Here is a 19,943-nt window from a genome sequence, read left to right as displayed (position 1 = left end):
CTAATGAGAAGAGGACAGGGAGCACATATCAGGTGTCTTGACACGGATGCTGCATTTAGCGAAACGGAGTTTCTTGATTTCACGACTTGCCAATATTTGGCAACGATTCATAGCGGCCTGGCAAAATGGGACTGGCTACGCATTTCCTCGGTGGCCTTGGAAGAGTCACCTGATGGACCGAGTTGGGTACAATATTCTTTGGGATACGGTGCCGCGCACGCACACATATATGTTGGCGCTCGCGATTGGGAATAAAAGAAGGCACTCTGGAGTTTTGACGGTGAAGGGCTTTCTAAAGCCTGGATATACATTACGCGGGGCATACATTGACCGCGACCCTTTTTGGTATATAATGTCTTGTATTACAGTTTGGCTATTCGAGGAGGAGTGTAGCAGTGTAGTCGACGGTTTGTATAATATACATAGCCTATCAAGTCAATTGATACATAGCAATGCTCTATGGTTCATCTGCTATTTGTGAATCTGCTATTTGTGAATCTGCTATTTGTGATATGCATACTGAGCTGGGAACGCTCTCTTGCACTAAGGTCTCTTGGTTACAACGAAGTACGATGCTAATACCCTTTCGCAACCTGCACTTTATGGGCTATTCAACTGCGTACCTACAATGCCAATGCCTCAGTTCGGCCTGAGAATTGGTTGCTTTTGCCAAGTTGACCTCCAGTTGAGAACCAAGTGCTCCGTTGGCCCGTTGGACGATAGTAGCGGTACGTAACACGGACACTATCACCATTATACCTTAGTATTTGTCTATACTCATTCAACCAACACAAGTCTCAGATCAGATTGCCACATTGGTTTCTCTTATAAATCGTCTTGTCTTCTGGTTATCTTTTCACGTGCCCTGGTAATCTCGCGTCTATACAGGTCAAAGCAACTCTGTCTCATATCCTTTCACCCGTTGCTGTACAAGTTCCTCTTTTGGGGAAAACTTACCGGTCCCTCCTGATATGACTACCCCGGAATTACCAGGAACTCTCCAGATAGCACTAGGAACATGCAAGTGGAAGTTCCGGGAGCGCGAGGTTACGGCGGAGGATGGCAAGCGTTGAGCTAACATGACCCCAATCATCACAGGGGGAACAGGGAGAGTGAGATTCCTCATTCGGTGTGTAATAGTTAGTGACCTTCTTTATCAAGAAGGATGCATATCGAGCGTACGATGGAAAGAAAGTGAGGCTCCCTCTCACTGATGGTCGGTCTCGTCACTTAGCTCTCCATGCTAGACACACCGTGCAGTAGTCAGGGGTAAGCGCCACCTTTCCTGACGTCGTTGATAATCGGCCTGGGGGATGCAACTCGACATGTGTGTACCTGAGAGAAATGGTGTGATGTGTCATAGCAATCAATTGTCGAGTTTTGCGAGAGTGATAACAGTTGAAGGCAGATCAGGGGGCAGTGCATTGTGTTTCTGATCGTCATCACAGAGCATTGCCAGCTACAGCTCATGATCTTCACGAAGGGACAAATCACACTTCTCAGCACATCGCCGAGAAACTACTCTTATGAATGTGTTTGAGATCAATATTGGAGAGTCGCGAGGACATCACCGCCGCCCCGTACGATGCGGACTGCTGCTGTGTTTGTACCTACCGCTGACGCTCAAGCCTTCTGGCTTATCACTCCGCTATCTTGAAACCTTGACCAACAAGCCTGGTAGGAATCTTGATCCATGGTGCGTAATCTTTCCCCCTGAGCAATCTTCTCTAAAGTTAGAGTTGTGATCAACTCCGCGGATGGAACGGGGACATATCAAATGTGACAGTCTCGAGAAAAGAAAGCCGTGAAACTCAATCACAAGACAAAAAGCCATTGTGACTGATGAATGCCGGATTCATCAACAAGGACATTGCGACCTCGTCCGTCCCGTCGACGCACGCTTGAGGCTGGGCGTACATGTCTTGATAGCCCCCACCTGGGCCGGCGGCCAATGGACGTGGGGTAGCTTATCAGCAGCTGAGACCCCGGACGTCATTTGAGGCTTGGAGGTTTTGTACATAGGTACCTACGTTTCCTTTCTTTTTCCCGACAGGGAGGAGGAGGTCATGGCGACTTGAGCTGGGGAAGGTGTGCTCGATGAGGCCATTGTGTGCGGGTTGCTGAGATTGAGTGTTGCTACACTTGATGCTGGTGGTGGTAATGGAGGGTTCGACCGTGTAGTCGGGATGATGAATAGCTTCCTCGAGATAAGGCTAAGCAACATTTCCGTCATCCATTCCGCGTCTTCCGGTGCTGCCGTGCCGTCCTCTGACGGAATGTCAAAGACATCGAAGCTCGTGTTTACATGAGCTGGCAGCAGAGGAACAAGCAAGTTCCATGACACGGCAGATCCGAGAACCTGGTCAATAGAAGGAACCAACAACAGCTGGGAGATTTTTAAACAATCCGGCGCATCTCGGCTCCTGGCGGGTGAGAGTAGTGAGGGCAAGCATGAGCAAAGGAATCCAGGGGCAAGATTTCAGTTCAGGGATCTGGGGTTCAGGTAAGGGTCTTATCAGTCCCAAGATCTGGGGTGTCTTGCGAGCCTGTCTATCTCCGGGTTAGTAGCCGTTTGTCTTTCTTTTACCTGAAGAGTGATGTAGCGAGTAATTGAGGATGATGGGAGGAAAGGTGAGCTGGTGTCAGATAGGGCAGAGATTTGCGCCAGGGCACATAGCATGAATGGACAGTGAGGCGAAGCACGGTATTCTCGATGCCTTGTTGTTCCTGACTGTCATGGTGATGATTAAGCGGGTGGTGTTTGACAATATGGATGTCTCTTCGGGAGTCGGCAATTGAATCGATCGATGGGCAATTGAAGCTTTTGGGATGGAAGAGTTTGTTGATCAAAGCGCGCGCAATGACATTTTTCTCATACCTGGATGACATTTGAAGTGCCTGGCGCTGATGAGGACGATGATGAGGCCCGGTAACGCAAATCGATAAGCGTCCGCCTACGCCGGGGGGCTAGTCCGGGGGAGGCAGGTTGCAGGGTGGGGGCGGAAAGAATAAGAGGTGCAGTCATATGATCAATGTAAGTGGTGAAGTGTGCGAGTTAATTTATCCCCCCTTACCCATCGCGCTGGGTCCAGTGCGTCGCCGGAAAACGCCACGGCCGTATCCTGATAACTCTGTTTCCAGTTTCTGGGCCGTCGCCCGACACACTCTCTTTCCTTCAACCACTCTATCGATTTCCTTATCGCTTCCCTCCCCAGCCAGCCCAGACATGCCCGCAGCTCCTCAAGCAGCTCCTCCCCCCTCGGGGAGTCCTACTTATCAAGCCGCATCCCCAGACCCAGGACCATCTAACTTGTCGTCCTCGAGGTTGCGCCCAAGCTACCCCTGTCATGAGAGACTCGCCCGTCGCAGTCTCTTCAAGTCCCGCCACCTTCTGCCACACGCGACACCGATATCAACGACGCTCTTGACCTTTGCGGTCCTGCACTCATCCATGGCCACATCAACCGTCGCTGCCATGGGCGGCGACGGCGACGCAAGAGGAGCGACCCAACTCAAGTACAACGGCACCGGCGCGACTGGCGCCAATCCCCTCGAGATGGACGTCAACATCTGGTATGAGGTGAGTTCTGCCCTTCCCTTCCCTTCCCACCAAGCCCAAGCCCCCTCTGCGCACTGCCTTCGGACGCCCGCTCTGTCCACCAGTGGGTCACAGGGGGTCCCGCAACCAACGCCCGCAAGCTGACACTCTGCGCCCGCAGCCAGGAGATATCGCTTGGATGCTCACGTCCACTGCTCTCGTCTTGTTGATGGTGCCTGGTGTCGGGTGAGTTTTTTAAATTTTCCTTCTGGGTCCCCTTTTGTCGGTCTGGTCTCGGCGAACAATCCATCTCCATCTAGATTGGCTGGTGGACTAACATGCGTCATGCAGCTTCTTCTACTCGGGTCTCGCCCGTCGCAAATCTGCCCTCTCATTAGTATGGCTCTCAGTAATGAGCGCATCGGTAACATGTTTCCAATGGTTCTTCTGGGGCTTCTCTCTCACCTTTTCTCACACGTCGGGCGCCTTCATTGGTGACCTGGCCAACTTTGGCTTCAAGGATGTCCTGGCCCGGCCCTCGGTGGGCTCCGCTCACGTCCCGGATATGCTCTTCGCTGTCTACCAGGGCATGTTCTCCGCCATGACCGTCGCCCTTGCTACCGGCGCCGTCGCCGAGCGTGGCCGCATGCTCCCGTGCGTCATCTTCATCTTCATCTGGGCTACTATCGTCTACGATCCCATCGCCTGTTGGACTTGGAACCCGAATGGATGGTCTAACAAGATGGGTGTGCTGGACTTTGCCGGTGGCACCCCCGTGCATATTGCCTCGGGCAGCGCTGCCCTGGCCTACTCCATGATGCTTGGAAAGCGCCGAGGCCACGGAACACACGAGCTCAACTATCGTCCTCACAATGCGACCCACATCGTGACGGGCACCGTCTTCCTCTGGGTCGGCTGGTTCGGCTTCAACGCTGGCTCCGCCCTCGCTGCCAACCTGCGCGGCGTCATGGCCGCCGTGGTCACCAACCTGGCTGCTTGCGTGGGGGGCATTACTTGGTGTCTGCTGGATTACCGCTTGGAGAGGAAGTTTTCGACGGTTGGCTTTTGCTCTGGCGTAGTCGCAGGGTTGGTCTGCATTACCCCTGGCTCTGGTATGTTCCACCACACACTCACACAGTCGAAGGAAACCAGCTAACATTTCTTAGGCTACGTTCCTCCTTGGGCTGCTGTCATCTTTGGTGTTCTCGGCGCTTCCGGCTCCAACTATGCCACCAAGGTCAAGTTCCTCCTCGGTATCGACGATGCTCTTGATATCTTCGCTGTCCACGGCGTCGGCGGTTTGATCGGCAACATCTGCACCGCCTTCTTCGCCAGCCCAACTATCGCAGCCCTCGATGGCCACTCTCGAATCAACGGCGGTTGGATTCACCACCACTGGGCACAGATGGGGTACCAGCTTGCCGACTCCTTCTGCGGAGGCTTATACTCGTTCAGCGTCACCTGCCTCATCTTGTTCATCATGAACCTGATCCCCGGTCTCCGACTACGCGTCTCCGAAGAAGCTGAGATTCTGGGTATCGACGACGCCGAGATTGGCGAGTTCGCCTACGACTACGTTGAGCTTACTAGGGAGGTGGTCAACGACGTCGAGGGCGAGGCCGGCAGCCGATATTCCGCGGATCCCACAGCGTTCCATCCCTACGAGAAGCACAGCATTCCCATGATAGATGCCCGCATGTTTGGCGGTCAGCCTCCGCCTGCTCCTCTGGGGTTCCCCCAGTGAGCTCTCTCTCGTTAACCTTCCGAGGCTTCTCCATCGAGGGGAATACCATATATTGAACGCATCAATCGGCGTCATTTTTTTTTTTTTTCGTTTGTTCGGATATAGATACCCGGTGTTTTGGCTTGGGCTTTTTTGGGATGGACTCTTTGTATATTAGGATGACAAGTTAATGCTAGCATACTATGCAGGTTCAGGATATAGAAACCGGCAACTGGAATATTAAACCATACATATTCACCAAGCTCTGCTCTTTGTTCCCATTCTCCGTGTCACCCCATTAGTGAGTACACCCCGCCTTTTCCAGGAGTTTGCCCACCTGGTCTGACAACTCCCTAGGTGAAGCTTAGTGATCGCAAAGGCCAGCCCTTACCAGTCTCATCCTGAACCACCGTCTTTGTCGCATCGCATCTCATTTTCAACATCACTGTAAACGAACAAGGAAGTCCAATTCTAGAGGAGTACATGTGCCTAAGGCAAGCGGGTTACCTCAGCACTCGCTATTGTCAATGCGCTGCTTAAATGCCTACTTTAGGTAAATCTTAGGCTTCTCTCATCCTAAGAAACATGCATGTCTCGAGGGCTTCTTTGACCTAAGCTCACACAGCACACACATCTTCTCCAAAATCTGCTTCGACTGCGAGAAGCTTCACCTTTCTCGCAAAATCACCCTCCTCCCACTCGACGATGGAGGAGTCGACGCCTTCCCCCGAAACGGCCGCGGGGCCTGGGGATAAGAACGACTCTGAAGAGAACGAGCAAGCCGAGTTGTACCACACCACAACATCTCCCGAGTTTTTACAGTGGCGAAAGCAAGTCCAAGCCAAGCTGTCAATCCTCGAACAAAACATAGACCCTTTGGTGGCGAGGCACCAATACAACCTCGAGAATAGTCGCATCTACAGCATCCCGGAAGAGATTCTCGTCATGGCCATGCGCTTCCTCAACGACGAAGACGCGGCCGCCCTCTTCTGTCTCCGTCAAGTCTCGAGAGGCTAGAGACGTCTTGTTGACACCAAAGCGTTCCAAAAGAACCCCTTTTCAAGATACGACAGATGCATGAAATGCGACCTGTGCAAGAGGGACTCCGGCGAACATTTCGGAATCCGCAGGCACTGCTTCGAGGTGAAGGCCAGAGACAGAAGTGATGTCCCTCCTGCGGAGCTGGACGAAGCTGCGTCACGCCTTCGGAGGGACCTGCTTTGCGTGAACTGTCAGCGGGGATATACCAACAGGAAGAAACACGGCCTATCAGTTGCCTGCAAGTTCAGCACCTACGAAGGCGACAACCAGTGGCTGCACTGCTCCGGCTGTAAAGTCGACCACCTTTCTACCGTTTTCTCAACCGAGGAGGCGAAGAAGCCCTGCAACGAGCGTCTGTGTATCGGAAGGCAAGGATACGTGCGTCTCTGCGAGCATGAGGTCATCACATGGGCAGATATCGAAGCTCGCGTCAATCAGGCATTGAGAGAGTCCATCGGCAGCCTTGACGTAACGATCAACTTCAGGCGTTGTCAACACCAGAACCCAGAACTGGGGCGCAAGCTCAACCGTGAGGTATGCGACCATCACAATATTCTCATGTCTATTTCAGCCGCACCGGAGGTCTCTGAACTTTCCGTTAGCCTGGGTCTATGTTGGATGGTCGAGTTTGAGCATGCGACTACGCAAACCACGGGGGATTCTGAGCCACTTAGTGCTGAAGAGTTGAAGGTCATGGCTCAAGCTCTACGTCTCGGAGGAGCCGCATCCATCATTCCAGCAGAAGGGCCATCGCACCTCCCAGAAATGGACTGCTTTTCTGCTTCTTGGGACTGCCACCGCTTTCGGCTTTGGCCGCGGGTGCTCGAAGAACATCCTACCCCACAGACTAGCATCAGATTGCTCCCAGAGGATAGATGTGTATCAAAGCACACAGGCACGGATGTCCCATGCACTGGACTCCACACGGCCACGACAATGTCATCGTCAACAAGCGCGGGATTGACGATCACGGCGCCGAGAGGGCTACCGATTGTTCCGGAAGACGGCCTTAACTTCAACTACTCGAAATTCATCCTCGCCAACGATAAAAAAACCGATGTCTATGACAACGACGGGGTCACCTTGACACCCAGCCACTCTTGGTATCACGCAATGGACCGAAATTCTTACTCGTGGGAAGGAGGCTGCGGTGCTCTGGAGTCGTGTCAGAACCCATTTTGCCGAAACCACTACAGCTTGGTGGCGGAATCTTCTCACTGCCGCCCAGGTATTTCAAGGAACTGCAAGTGCGAGCTAGAGAGTGCAGATGGTGAGGATCAAGGAGAGGAGTATGACACTGAGTGATCAGGGACAGGGGGGAGATGGCATGTATCAGTGGGATATTCACTCCGTAATGATTGTGCATAGACTGGTGCCCCAATAGAGCGATCCATTCTAATTGACTCCTCAGTTATCAAAAGGTCATGGTTCAGAGTGATTGATGTGTGGTTGAGGTTGGAATATCCTTGTGCTTGTTGCAGCCTGACAGTAGTGATTGGTGGCTTGAGCGTCAAGCAGCCAATCATGAGTGGCCTCCAGGCATCGATTCGGAAGGTCATGGTCCAACGTGAATCATTACCTGACAATCAACCAGCATCGACGGCCTCGTCTCCATCTGCGCGCTTCAACTCACGCTCACATGACCGTGGCTCCCAAGTGCAGGCATCAGCGGAGGCCGTTACCGATATGAAGGCATTTAAGCGCTCAACGCCGCGACTCGCAACCCAGCACCAACATTCTTTGTCGCCAGGTCAACACGGTATAGATTCACGGCATGGCTTCCCTACAGGAGAAAATAGCATTCTTCGACCAACTGAAGCCGCTCTATAGCGATGACGAATTTGATGCGAATGAGCAGACGGAGAGGAAGCGCTGTCGCAAGTTCTTCAGCGCCAGGCCCGTCTCCAAATCTTCGAGTCGCGAGGAGCCTATCGTGCTGGACCTGACGGGTGAAGAGTCTCAGCAGGCGAGGGTTACACCTAGGAGGATCTCCTCGGCTCCGACGATAGAACCCACTGGGAGCTCCAAGGTCATCAAAGGCACACCGATGACAGCGACGGGCCAGAAGAATAGGCTTGATACTCTGTTGAACCAACACAGCGCCGGGGCTATCCTAGTCGACAATACACCTATCCCCGAATCCACGCGACCAGTCCAGAAAGGCCTCCTTAGAGGAGGTTCTACGCCGTTGTTCCCATCCAGGCGGCACCTGGGCCAGGCGAAGGACGACTCTCCGTCGGCAAGCATCTCGATGAGGAAGCGAAAGCGAGAGCCGTTGCTCAAGCTCCGCCCCGAGAGCGAGCAAATCTTCAAGGACCTCACATTCTTCTATGTCCCCGATGATGACGTTGCGCCGGCTCGTCGGCTGCGCATAACCAAGGCCCGCGAGTTTGGTGCAACATGGGTGAGGGCGCCACGCATCGCAACGCATATTATCGTCGATAAGCACATTCAGTTCAAGGACCTCGAGGGAATTCTGAAGGGTATCAACAAGAACCTCCCGCCCAAGGTGGTCAATGAAGACTATCCGATCGACTGCATCCAGTTCAAGGCGCTTCTCGTGCATAGCCAGAAGAAATACCAGCTCGTGGGTCAGCCGGTGGTCCAGGAGGAAGACAAGGTCTCGACTACGCCGTCGAGCTCTGAAGAGTCCATTCGGTCATTACAGATCAAGCCAGCGCATAATAACCCGAAGAGATGGGATTATATCCCTCCCGGAAGCACGCAAGATCTGAGTGGAGAGTCGTCGCGACCAAGTCAAGTCTCTGAAACGCCTATTCCAACGGACTCGCAACCAGTCATTCTCGACCTCGAAGCCGTGGTGTCCTCTCCGAAACAACCCTCAGATAATGACCCAGAGTCTTCTAGCAGCGCGATTCGAGATGATTCGGCAGATGCTCAGGGGAGCAGAAAAAGTCGGATGAACGATGCGGAACAACCTCAAAAGATTATTGACCACAATGATGAGTTATCAGATTACATCAAACTAATGATGGAGTACAAGGACCTCCCGTTAGATGCCGATGAAGACGACAACCATAGTGTGATAGAGATGGGCGACACTGGATCAGACGAGCATCATCTTTCAGGCTCAGAAGACGAGAAAGCTCAAAGACGCAAGTCACGGAGAAAAACACGATCTGGTCGCAAAGAACTCACTTTTCAGGATCGATTCGCCTGCAACTCGGCTGGGGCAAAGCATGCAAAAGCGGGGAATCCAAATGCCCGCACCATCGAGGTACTCCAATCCATGGCTGACTACTACGATCGGATCAACGATCATTGGCGCACGACTGCCTACCGCAAGGTCATCAGCACTCTGAAGCGTCAAGAGACCAAGGTGACAACGGCAGAAGAAGCGCAGCGACTCCCCAGCGTCGGGACACGTCTAGCACAGAAGATTGAGGAGATTGTCACCACAGACCGGCTGCGGCGGCTTGAATACGCTCAGAAGGAACCGATGGACGAGGCATTACAGTTGTTTCTTGGGATTTACAGTGTTGGCACCAGCCAGGCTCAACAATGGCTTGCTCAGGGATTCCGGACTCTTGATGACCTCAAGGCCAAGGCCAAGCTCTCACACAATCAATTGCTTGGCATCGAACACTACGACGACCTCAACACCAGGATCCCGCGGCATGAAGTTGAGGCTCTAGGTACAGTGGTGCGAAAAGGCGCCCAACAGGTTGATCCAAACGTTGAGCTCATCATCGGTGGGAGCTACAGGCGAGGAGCAGAAACATCGGGCGACATCGACTTTATCATTACGAAGCCGAATACAGAGTCATCGTCAGAGTTAAGACCGTTTCTCGACGACCTCGTCCATCGTCTTGAGGCTGAGGGTTTTCTCGTCGCGAGACTGGCTTCGTCGAGGCCAGGTAGCGACGGCAGCAAGTGGCATGGCTGCTGCGTGTTGCCCAAGATCAGCGGCTTCAACGATGAAAACTATCAGCCCATTTGGCGACGCATCGATTTCCTGCTAGTGCCCGAGACGGAGATAGGAGCAGCTCTGTTGTACTTTACGGGCAACGACATATTCAACCGCAGCATTCGACTCCTGGCTTCCAAAAAGGGGATGCGACTGAACCAGCGCGGCTTGTATAAGGACGTAATGCGAGGGCCGCAGCGATTAAAGGTCACAGAGGGAGAACTTGTCGAAGGGCGAGATGAGAGGAGGATATTTGAGATTCTGGGGGTCAAGTGGCGGGAGCCTCGCGAACGGTGGTGCTAAGAGTCTTGAAGAGGGTCCCTCGGGCCATTTCTGGTCTACCGAGGTCAAAATTTACGATATTTGGACTAGCATAGCGTGGAGTTTGGGGAATTGGAGACGATGAGCATGGGTTGAATTCGAAGAGGGTCTCGAGGCATTTGTATCTTTAAGATTGTCTTTGATGGAGACCTTGGATACGGGATATATACGTACCTGCCTTGGATCTCAACTACGCCTGTCCAGTTGCACATGTGAATCTGGCCGTGCATGAGTCGAGGTGGCATTTCCCCAGATCTTGGCCATTGGAAGCTTCCTTCGAGCCGTAATGGATCACATGTGAAAGTCCCTTTCTCCATGAAATCGAGCTAAAGAGGTGCTCCAAATCTTCACAGAAGCCCTTCAGTGGATGGATCCCCTAGACCGCCCTGCGTCATAGTGTACCCTGTCACCCGGACCGAGAAAAAATAGCACAGTATAGGTAGGCAGTGAGAACTTCGTCGGACCATACAGACGTAATTTTGAGTAAGCTAGATATATAAAGATACAAAATGAATAAAAGTTTTCCTCAAATATTTACATATGAGCTTATATTTATAACAATAAACCTTATATGCTGTGGTTTGGCAAATTAAAAACGTAGACTATTCGCGAGGTGTGCTATTTTTTTTGGCTACTACCCCGTCCCCTAAAGCCGTCCGTCCAGCGGCGGGGCCTTGGGGGGTGCCGGCTCAAGCTGCCGTCTCCGCAGCACAAGCCGAGCGCACCCCAAACATCCGAGGCTCGCGACCAGGTGACGTGCGTCGAGTCCCATCCAGTCATGGGAGGCTCAACTCTATTGATAAATGTCTTGACACCTACGAAAACAACCTCCGATTACAACATCCTACCCCTGGCACGTGGAACTCACGAGAGGAATCGAACGACGACAACATCCGATGTGCTAAGAGGCTTCCCCTGCCGACCCTTTCCCTTGCACCCGCTGCTAGCTCGAGACCCTGCGACGGCCAGGTTTCCTCTGGCGGATTAGGACCAGGTGCTTTCTGCCGAGGCTCGAGAGCTTGGGGGACACGATGGCGTCGTCGGCGATGATTGAAGTTGTCAAGGTACTGCCCCATCGATACGATGCGACGAGGAGGAGGGACTCTGTGCTGACGGAGGTTTCGGGCAGAACGCGCTGGAGGAGATCGTCAAGGACCCGCGATACCATGATCTCTTGTCGCTGATCAAGACGGCGCGCAATGGCGCAGTCTACGGAACCAAAGTGCGGTTTCCGCACGCGCTGGTGTAAGCATCTCCCTTTCGCACATTTGACGGTTTGCGACGTCGCTAACTTGGTTTGCTTGCAGTATGATCTTCCTCTTCCGCTCCGGAACGTACGTTGGACCGCCTCACGAGATAAACTCCCCGTGCGAGCTAACGCGCATTGTGATGCAGATTCCGACACAAGGCTGGATTGGTATTACGAGCGACGAGACACCATGCGAGCAATCTAGCGCGATTCGCCGTCATCTACAAGCTGACCATGTTGGCGCTCAAATACTTTGGCTCTACGCCTGGCAAGGAGGGTACGTCATAGCTGCCGGAACCATGGACCACCACAGGATTCTTGAGCTCTAACGGAGAGGATGTTATAGGTACCTACGACTCGTTCGTCGGCGGTCTCGTCGGAGGCTACTTTGTCTTTGGCGGCCGCTCCAAGCGCACAGGCAAGATCTCGTCGGTCAACCAGCAGATCGTCATCTACGTCTTTGCGCGCGTCATGCTCGCTCTCGCGCGCATCGCAGTCAAGCCGGGCCACGGGTTCCCCCTCGTGTCCTCGGAGCCGCTGCACTCGACCATCAGCCACTACGCCTGGCCGGCGTTTGCGTCGCTGTCGTGGGCCATGGTGATGCTGGTGTTCCGCTACCACCCCGAGGACCTGCAGTCGAGCCTGCGGTCCAGCATGACGTACATCTACAAGGACTGCAACGAATTTGACTCGCTCCGGACCTTGCTCTGGCATAACAAATAGACGGGGGTTGGCTGTTGGGGGTGTTTTTTGTTCTTGGGTTGGTTAGGTTGGCGTTTTAGGCGTGGTTGGCAGTTGTCAAGGGAGGCATCATGAATGTCTGCCTGGGTATTTGCATAACATTGGAAGATTATCCATACCTCAAGGTTCAATGGTCAGCTGGGCCTTGTCTTATAGGTAGCATTGTAGACTTTGGAATATGATAACCGAGTAGACTTGCAGTCGGTGTCATGGTCTGGGAGCAGCATTGTTTCCGTATGCCTGCGAACGTCTTGAATAATCTCTGGTCCGTATAACCCCGGGTCCTTTTGTTGTGAAAGCAGCAATATGTGTTATCCGCTGTAGATGCTGGGCAATGAGCAACGGAAGATAATTCTTCACATAATGTTGGCCGTTGAAGGTGTCCACGTGGGTTGTTGCATTACGCTTTTATGGGGTAACGTTATCACCAACGCCTCTCCGTGACAGAGAAAGATTTCTGTCTAACAAATCTCTTAAGAAAACACTCTTCCCCCGGATATTGAATCCATCAGGACCCTTAATTCAGCGTGGAGTCTCAGACAGACTTCCAGGTTCCGAGGTCAGCTTGCCGCGGTCAATATCTGGCGCTAATCAAGCAAGCTACCCCGCTAAAGCTGCCCCCCTGCTTGCCCCTCCACACTGACGCCTGCAGTGAGCCTCAACTTCCAGGCTGGGGCCCGGCTAGGCAACTCCACCTCCACTCACGCTCACCAACTTCCTATCGCTTCCATCCTCTCCTCATCAATCTCCCCGACGACGACCGACAACCATGGCGCCGAACCCCAAAGTCGCCGAGGCAATCTCGCGAGCCGAATCCGCTGCTGGGGAAAAGGGCCCCCTCTACGAGCAGCTCCTCGCCGAAATCAAGACGATCTCCTCACCGGCCACCGCTACCGACGACCTCAATGCCGTCGTCGACTCCATCTTTAACCAGGCGCTCGGCATCGTGGCCACGAGGTCCGTTCTCGCCGCCTTTATCAACACCCTCCGCGAGCTCAAGAACGAAGACATGTGGATCGAGGTCGGAACCCGGACTCTAAACACCATCTCCGCCCAACCCTCGTCATCCTCATTCATCGACGCCGGCGCCACGATCCGCGAGCTCGTCGCTACCGCCCATGAGAACAATGAGGACTTTCTCGACGCCGCAAAGGCCCTGTCCGAGATTCCCCTCGAGAGCTCGCAGCGCAAGGTCACGGACGAGGAAAAGGCCCGTACGTGGGTCCGCATCGTGCGTAACTACCTCGAGGTGGACGACTCGACGGCTGCCGAGATGTACATCAACAAGCTCAAGAACATCATGCACCTGGTGACAGACCAGGACTTGAACCTGCACTTCAAGCTGTCCCAGGCCCGTATCCAGGATGCCAAGCGAGACTTCCTTTCTGCTTCGCAGCGATACCACGAGATCAGCTTCTCCCCCGCCATCGCCGAGGAGGAGCGCCTGCATACTCTTAGCATGGCCGTCAAGTGCGCCGTCCTGGCCCCCGCCGGCCCCATGAGGAGTCGCACACTTGGTCGCCTGTACAAGGATGAACGGTCAGTGCAATTGGAGGAGTTTGGGATTCTGGAAAAGATGTTCCTCGACCGACTCCTGTCGCCTGAGGAGGTGGACAAGTTCGCCGAGGGTCTACAACCGCACCAACTGGCGACGACTTCCGATGGTTCCACGGTACTCGCCAAGGCCGTTGTGGAGCACAACCTCCTGGGTGCGTCCAGGCTTTACAGTAACATCCGCTTCGAAGCCCTTGGGTCACTCCTTGGCCTCGATGCCGACAAGGCGGAGGAGACCACAGCTCGAATGATTGAGCAGGGCCGTCTAGTCGGCAGGATGGACCAAGTTGACGGCATTGTATGGTTTGAAGGTGGTGAGGCTTCGGGCGAGAAGGGCAGTGGAAGAGCCGAGATCATTGTAGGCAAGGAGATGAGAAAGTGGGACGACAACGTCGAGAGTCTGGCCGAAGATGTGGAAAACGTCACCAACACGTTGCAAAAGGAGTTTCCCGTGAGTATCCCTTTTCATTTGGTTCATTACTATGCCTGATGCTAACTGTCCATCTCCCAGGAATTCGTGGCCGTGAATCTCAATGTATGAAAAAAAGAAGGGATAGAAAGAAGCATCAAGGCTTATTGTTGCGCACGGCGTTGGGGGGTTGGGCATCGAGGACATTTCCTCCACGATGAAATGAATGCATATCCACGTAGCTGGCTCATTTGGATTTAGACTGGCATCATGAACAGGCCAATACTCTAGTCCAAATCTTTCTTGCGAACGACGACGTAGCCCTCGCTGATTTTGCGAGGGTTGCCCTCCTCCTCTTCAAAGACGAAGTCATCCTCGAATTCCAGTTGAGAAGGGCTGCCAAGGGTGCCTTCGCGCCGCAGGATGTCTATCAGGGCGTCGGCGATGTGATTTCCCATCCAATCGTAGCCATCATCGCGGAGGTGCAGTCCGTCATCCCAGTACTTTTCACGATCCGCTTCCGAAAGCGAGTGAAAGGGGATGTGAGCGTGGAGGTCAAAGGAGTAGCTGCCAACTGTCAGCCGGGCTCTCCATGCTTGGTGGTGGGTATTGATCCGTATTGATCCGGGTGATGTATTATGGAGGTGCAAAGATGTCCTGTGACTTACTAGTTGGTGTCCTTGTTGTTGAGGATCATGTGGTTGAGCTCATTCCTGGACTGGGTGCCTCGCTCACCCTTGGCCTCGCACTCAGGGACGGTGAGAGCGAGGACCTTGTGCTCTTTGCTGAGGGCGATGTCGTAGATGCCTTTGAGGGCTGTGAAGATCTGGGCTGGAGGGATGGAGTATGCTATGTCGCTATTTTCACAAGTCAGAGGTGGGCGGTGAGAAGGAGGACAGGTAGCTCACTTAGTGCCGCCGAGGATGATGGCCCAGTCATAGGTCTTCTTGCTCCCTAGGTGAAGGTGCATATCGTTAGTTATATGCTCGTTGAGAAGTATGCAGACACTCAAGCTAGGCTTAAGTAGTGGCGTGAAGACCATCACGCATCATGGCTTGGACGAGTGAATTTGACGTACAGGCAGCCTCCATCCTCCTGCGAAAGCGTTCAAAGGAAGCAATGTCCCCAGGCTGGCCATCAGCGACCACCTCAAAGTCGACATCGGGAAAGGCACCCGTGAGGCGATCCTCGAGCTTAAGAGCGTAGGGGTGGGAGCCCATACCCCAGGCGAAATAGCCCGAGGTCAGGGAGTCGCCGAAGCAGAGGATTCGCAGGGTCTTGCGCCCCATGATTCGAGATTCGGGCGGAGGATGCGTGACGGGGATATTGTGAGTTAGGTGGGGGTGATGAACGTGAATGGCGTTGAGACTGTGAGTGTAAGCGGGCGAGACAGGCAGCAGCTGTAGCACAGCCTGGTTTGGCGGGTGTCTGTGCAGTGTTGAACCGGGAGACTTGAGGCTCGATGGCCACACGCGTAATGTGAAAGCTGTGGAGGGATAGTGAACCGGTGAAGTGTATCTAGTGTTGGTTCTCAGCTTTCTGAATGGCTTGCGCAGTTGCTTGACGAGGCTAGCTGTTGATTGTGTAGCTGTTAAGTTGTCCGCTTCGGTCACGCATGTACATGTGAGCACGAGATGCTGAATTCAAAGTACGTATAATGTTTGCGCCAGCCACAATACTGTATTTGAGTACCCAGAGCGGCCTATTATACAACCGCATAGGTAAAAACCAAGAAACACACTATTCACCTCATCTATATCAACAAGAATCAAGCATTGTTGTTCTTCATTGTCCCATCTCAGCTCAATTGGGGCTACCTTGTAGGGTAGTTGGTCATGCGCCTTACCACGACGACATCAGCCAATCGTGGGGTCACTCAATATGAGTTACGCTCTACGAATAGAGAAACAGCAGTGAATCATATTGAAGACCATCAAAGCCCAAGCCTGCAGAAATACGAGTCTCGGTGTAAGAACTGGACTCTGGCTTTGGATATTGTCAACCTGCCTGCGCGTGACCGTGAGGCGATTGTACCACAATTGCAACCTTCCCCTCAACAACCTCCGGTGAGATGGCCGAGTTGGTTATGGCGTCAGGTTAAGGTCACCTTAACAACCTAAGATTCCTGATGGAGCAATCCTCCTGGGTTCGAGTCCCAGTCTCATCAATTCATTTTTTGCCCTCATTCGCAATTTTTGGGATGACTTTTCTTTTTGCTGAGCCTCACCATCAACGTGATTATCATCAACGGTTGTGGCGCGTTATAAAACGCCAATGTGCAGAGTCATAAACTCAATCCCTGGGTAAGGTAGCTTATCCTTCACCAATTCCACCCATCACAGTTCAGAACTTCACCCCCTTGATCAAGCATTCAACACATGATATAGACTTCAGTCAGCTGTGGCATCACAACGTGATAACGCTTTGTCCACTTGCAAGGTATGCATACGCCCTGTCTTCTATCTTGATTGAAAGTATATGTGGTATACGCGAGAACCCCAAACCATCCAGTATTACCCTTTTTGCTCCAGTCCCCGTTGCCATGGCCCCGGCCCCAATCGCAAAATCAAATCAAATCAAATCAAAATCCTATTCTTGTACACTGTGATGTTCATGCCCTGCCCTGCCCTGGCCCTGATTAGTCTTCGATATCATCATCACTCAGCACCAACTTCTGAGCCAGTAGTCCTGTCACACCGCCGGACTGAATGCCCGCTCTCCGTTTTTGCGGGCTTGCCTCCTCAGATGGCTTATCGGTTGCCCACGCCTCTCCGGGTGCATGATCCTCCTCCGCGTCAGAGTCCTGGTCTGGAGCGTTAATCCCTTGGAACGAGACCACCTTCTCTAGGTCGCGGAGCCGGAAGCTGGACGTCTTGCGGGCGCGGGCAATGTGAGCCATATATGGGAGCCGCTCGAGAAGCATCTCACGGCGTGCTGCGCTGCCCAAGGAGAGGAGGGGCGCGTTGTCGTGTTCCTCATCTGGCTGAGGTTTCGCAACAGGGGGGCGATTCCGTTGCTGGCGATGCATCCAGGATGTTTCTGCCGAGGACTGCTGTTGTGGGCGACGGAACGCGATGGCTCCGTCGGTGAGGTTCTTTGTAGCCACATGGTCCTCGCCCTTGAGCAGTTTTGCAGACCACATATCTACAAGACCCTCGAGTTCCTCCTTGGCACGCCAGAGTTTGAGACTTGTGGGGTAAAACATCTTGAACGCGTCGGTGCCTTTTGTGTATGATGTTTTCCGCTTGACTGGGTTTGGCAAGGCGAAAAGCATGCCGCGGACGGCGACTTGGAACGTCATCTCGTCCTGACGCAGGAGATGGCTGCCAGAGTCTCGGCCGGAGAAGCCGCCTCTCCCACCAAAGAAGATGTCCCTTGAGGGGGAGAGGAGGTCGCTCTGGGAAAGGTACTCGATGCATTCGTTGACGTAGTCGATTGGAGTAGAGAGATCCATAGGATCTGTACTCTCACACGAAAGGACGTAGTTCTCGTGCAACGCCGATATGAAGGTATGTGTGTCTGTTCCAGTCTCATCGATGAGAGAGTCGACAGAGACCTCAGAGCGCTTCGGCCTCGAGTGGTGCGATAAGAAGTTTGGTAGCGTTTCCACCTTGTCATCTCGGGGAGCAACTTCATCTCGTTTGTTGTATACGACCTTTCCAACGGCATGAAAGATGCCTAGACTTGCCTCACGCTGAGATATTAGTTCGAGGCTCTCCTGCTCCCCATGCGTGAGCTTGATTGCATCTTTGACGCCTTTCTTTTGTTTTGTAAATGCCACCTTGCCGCCCCAGTCTGCTTGCTGATCGCCCTTCAAGCAGAGGAACTCGAGAGAAGACGCGGCGTTCCTGATATCTCCAATTTCACCCAGGCGTTTCAGGACCTGGGGACCTGGTGTTTTCCTCCGGCCGGATTTCCTAGCTTCCTTTTGCACAATCAACTCGAGCGCTTTCTGCAATAAGGTGGGTGCAATAGCATTGAACTCGATCACCCCGACCCCCGGATGCCGTAGGATCTCGGGCCCTAAGAGTCGGTGGGCTGTAAAGCTGTCTGCCGAGGCAGATGTTGTGGTTAGGAGAGTCTCCGAAATGATCATGACCATGGGTGTCACAGGTTCTTGTCGCGAAGGCTTTGCGAATGTGGACAATGAGGGCGTGTTATCGGCGAGGTAGCGTAGTATGGTGTTGCGGAACGATGTCAGAGCTGTAGAGGACCTCGAAAAGGTGTTGGGAAACTCTTCAATGAGTATGATTCGCTTCGAATCCTTCTTATGTGTCCCATGGAAACTGTTCTGCGTGGAAGGCTCAACCATGTCTGTATCTAGGGCGCCGAATTTACCGCCGCGACCAAGAAACTCTTCGAATTGCGCCGATGTCGAAACAAAGCCAAGCCCAGAGCTTCCCGTAGGATTTCGCCATTCAAGAAGCTCGCAACCCATGTCGTTTGCCAGAAGCCGCATAGTCGTCGTCTTGCCAGACCCGGCCGCGCCCTTGAGGATGAGGAGGCGTTGTCGCATGCGCCCGGCCATGACGTCCTCAAGCCATCTTCTAACGTCCGCAACCTTCTTCTTGTGCACTGCCAGCTCCTCCAAATTCTTCGGCCCAAAGCGTTCTGACCAAGGACGCAGGTCCTCATCAGCTGCTGCTAGGCGTTCTGGCTTCGGGGGCCTCAAGAACTTCTGGCTGGCACTAGGAGCTTCCGATAAAGCTGTCTGAGAGCTGCCTCGGATTCTCTTCTTGGCGCGTTGGCCGACCAAGCTCGTAGTGCCCGCTGTCTGCTCCGAAATCTCATCATCCTCCGAGATGGGATCGCTTATTATGTCGTCGAGAGGAACGGACCGCCTATCCCCGTTTCCTGACCTCGCAGCCCGCTGTGCCTGATTTGAAAACAGAGTCTTGAGATCTGCAGTCTTCCCCTTGTCGTCTGATTTCCCAATATCCTTGGTCTTCTTGGAGCTCGGGCTCGTGCCGTTCCTATGCGATTGCGGTCGACGAGGCAGGCGGTTCGAAGTAGTCGTGGAGAGCTTCCCAGTGGTGGGCTTGCTCTTGGACGGGCTCGGCGATGCGACGGGAAGGCGTGTCTTTGGGGGCGAGCTCGGCGAGGAGAGCAGGAAGTTGGTGAGCGTGTTCGCACGGGGCGGCTCATCTTCGTCGTCTGAAGCGTCGACGACATTCCGCCGGCGGCGCTTCGCGGGCGGAGCCATCAACGCAAATTATGCATCTGCAGGGACAGCATACCGCGACTGAAAGACTGCGCGATTGGCCCGGAAAGCTTCGAAAAGGTGATTGCCGTATAAGCTGATGAAGATGCTGAGTCTCGAAGTAATGGCGTCGTGAACGGGCTGTCGATGCGCTAGGGACCCGCAGCACAGTGTTTGTGGAGAATTCGCACTCCATGATCTCAGCAGGGCTCTCAACAGTTGCTCACTGATACAAACGA

The 19,943-nt window shown here is 53.5% G+C and overlaps 7 protein-coding genes and 1 non-coding gene across 8 annotated transcripts; 6 read left to right on the top strand and 2 right to left on the bottom strand.

Annotated features, from left to right (window-relative positions):
- Positions 1–3,475: 3,475 nt before the first annotated feature.
- LRP88_08252 (ammonium transporter AmtB-like domain-containing protein) lies at positions 3,476–5,282 on the top strand (the record flags this gene model as incomplete). Its single annotated transcript, XM_083244760.1, has 4 exons — positions 3,476–3,573; positions 3,674–3,784; positions 3,890–4,650; positions 4,705–5,282. 4 exons carry the CDS (start codon positions 3,476–3,478, stop codon positions 5,280–5,282), a joined length of 1,548 nt encoding a protein of 515 aa, XP_083099254.1.
- Positions 5,283–5,966: 684 nt separating this feature from the next.
- Positions 5,967–6,278, top strand: LRP88_08251 (uncharacterized protein; the record flags this gene model as incomplete). Its single annotated transcript, XM_083244759.1, has 1 exon — positions 5,967–6,278. The coding sequence occupies one exon, from the start codon at positions 5,967–5,969 to the stop codon at positions 6,276–6,278; it is 312 nt and encodes a 103-aa protein (XP_083099253.1).
- A 1,798-nt stretch (positions 6,279–8,076) lies between these two features.
- LRP88_08250 (DNA-directed DNA polymerase IV) lies at positions 8,077–10,533 on the top strand (the record flags this gene model as incomplete). The annotated part of the gene is made up of 1 exon (XM_083244758.1): positions 8,077–10,533. The coding sequence occupies one exon, from the start codon at positions 8,077–8,079 to the stop codon at positions 10,531–10,533; it is 2,457 nt and encodes an 818-aa protein (XP_083099252.1).
- Positions 10,534–11,582: 1,049 nt separating this feature from the next.
- On the top strand, positions 11,583–12,523 carry LRP88_08249 (Tim17/Tim22/Tim23/Pmp24 family protein; the record flags this gene model as incomplete). The annotated part of the gene is made up of 5 exons (XM_083244757.1): positions 11,583–11,615; positions 11,681–11,796; positions 11,859–11,885; positions 11,947–12,077; positions 12,147–12,523. The coding sequence occupies 5 exons, from the start codon at positions 11,583–11,585 to the stop codon at positions 12,521–12,523; spliced, it is 684 nt and encodes a 227-aa protein (XP_083099251.1).
- Positions 12,524–13,310: 787 nt separating this feature from the next.
- Positions 13,311–14,636, top strand: LRP88_08248 (uncharacterized protein; the record flags this gene model as incomplete). Its single annotated transcript, XM_083244756.1, has 3 exons — positions 13,311–13,328; positions 13,389–14,546; positions 14,607–14,636. 3 exons carry the CDS (start codon positions 13,311–13,313, stop codon positions 14,634–14,636), a joined length of 1,206 nt encoding a protein of 401 aa, XP_083099250.1.
- A 155-nt stretch (positions 14,637–14,791) lies between these two features.
- On the bottom strand, positions 14,792–15,793 carry LRP88_08247 (SGNH hydrolase-type esterase domain-containing protein; the record flags this gene model as incomplete). The annotated part of the gene is made up of 4 exons (XM_083244755.1): positions 14,792–15,071; positions 15,173–15,361; positions 15,413–15,458; positions 15,583–15,793. The coding sequence occupies 4 exons, from the start codon at positions 15,791–15,793 to the stop codon at positions 14,792–14,794; spliced, it is 726 nt and encodes a 241-aa protein (XP_083099249.1).
- A 776-nt stretch (positions 15,794–16,569) lies between these two features.
- On the top strand, positions 16,570–16,671 carry LRP88_08246. Its single transcript has one exon. It is a non-coding gene; the product is annotated as a tRNA-Leu (tRNA).
- Positions 16,672–17,142: 471 nt separating this feature from the next.
- LRP88_08245 (Rad17 cell cycle checkpoint protein-domain-containing protein) lies at positions 17,143–19,707 on the bottom strand (the record flags this gene model as incomplete). Its single annotated transcript, XM_083244754.1, has 1 exon — positions 17,143–19,707. The coding sequence occupies one exon, from the start codon at positions 19,705–19,707 to the stop codon at positions 17,143–17,145; it is 2,565 nt and encodes an 854-aa protein (XP_083099248.1).
- Between the last annotated feature and the right edge of the window lie 236 nt (positions 19,708–19,943).

Source organism: Fusarium phalaenopsidis (assembly GCF_050370095.1).
Source record: "Fusarium phalaenopsidis strain FUZ10S chromosome Unknown contig_32302, whole genome shotgun sequence".
Lineage (NCBI taxonomy): Eukaryota > Fungi > Ascomycota > Sordariomycetes > Hypocreales > Nectriaceae > Fusarium > Fusarium phalaenopsidis.
The sequence above is the reverse complement of the archived record's forward strand: the minus strand, read 5'-3'. Positions and strand labels throughout refer to the sequence as shown.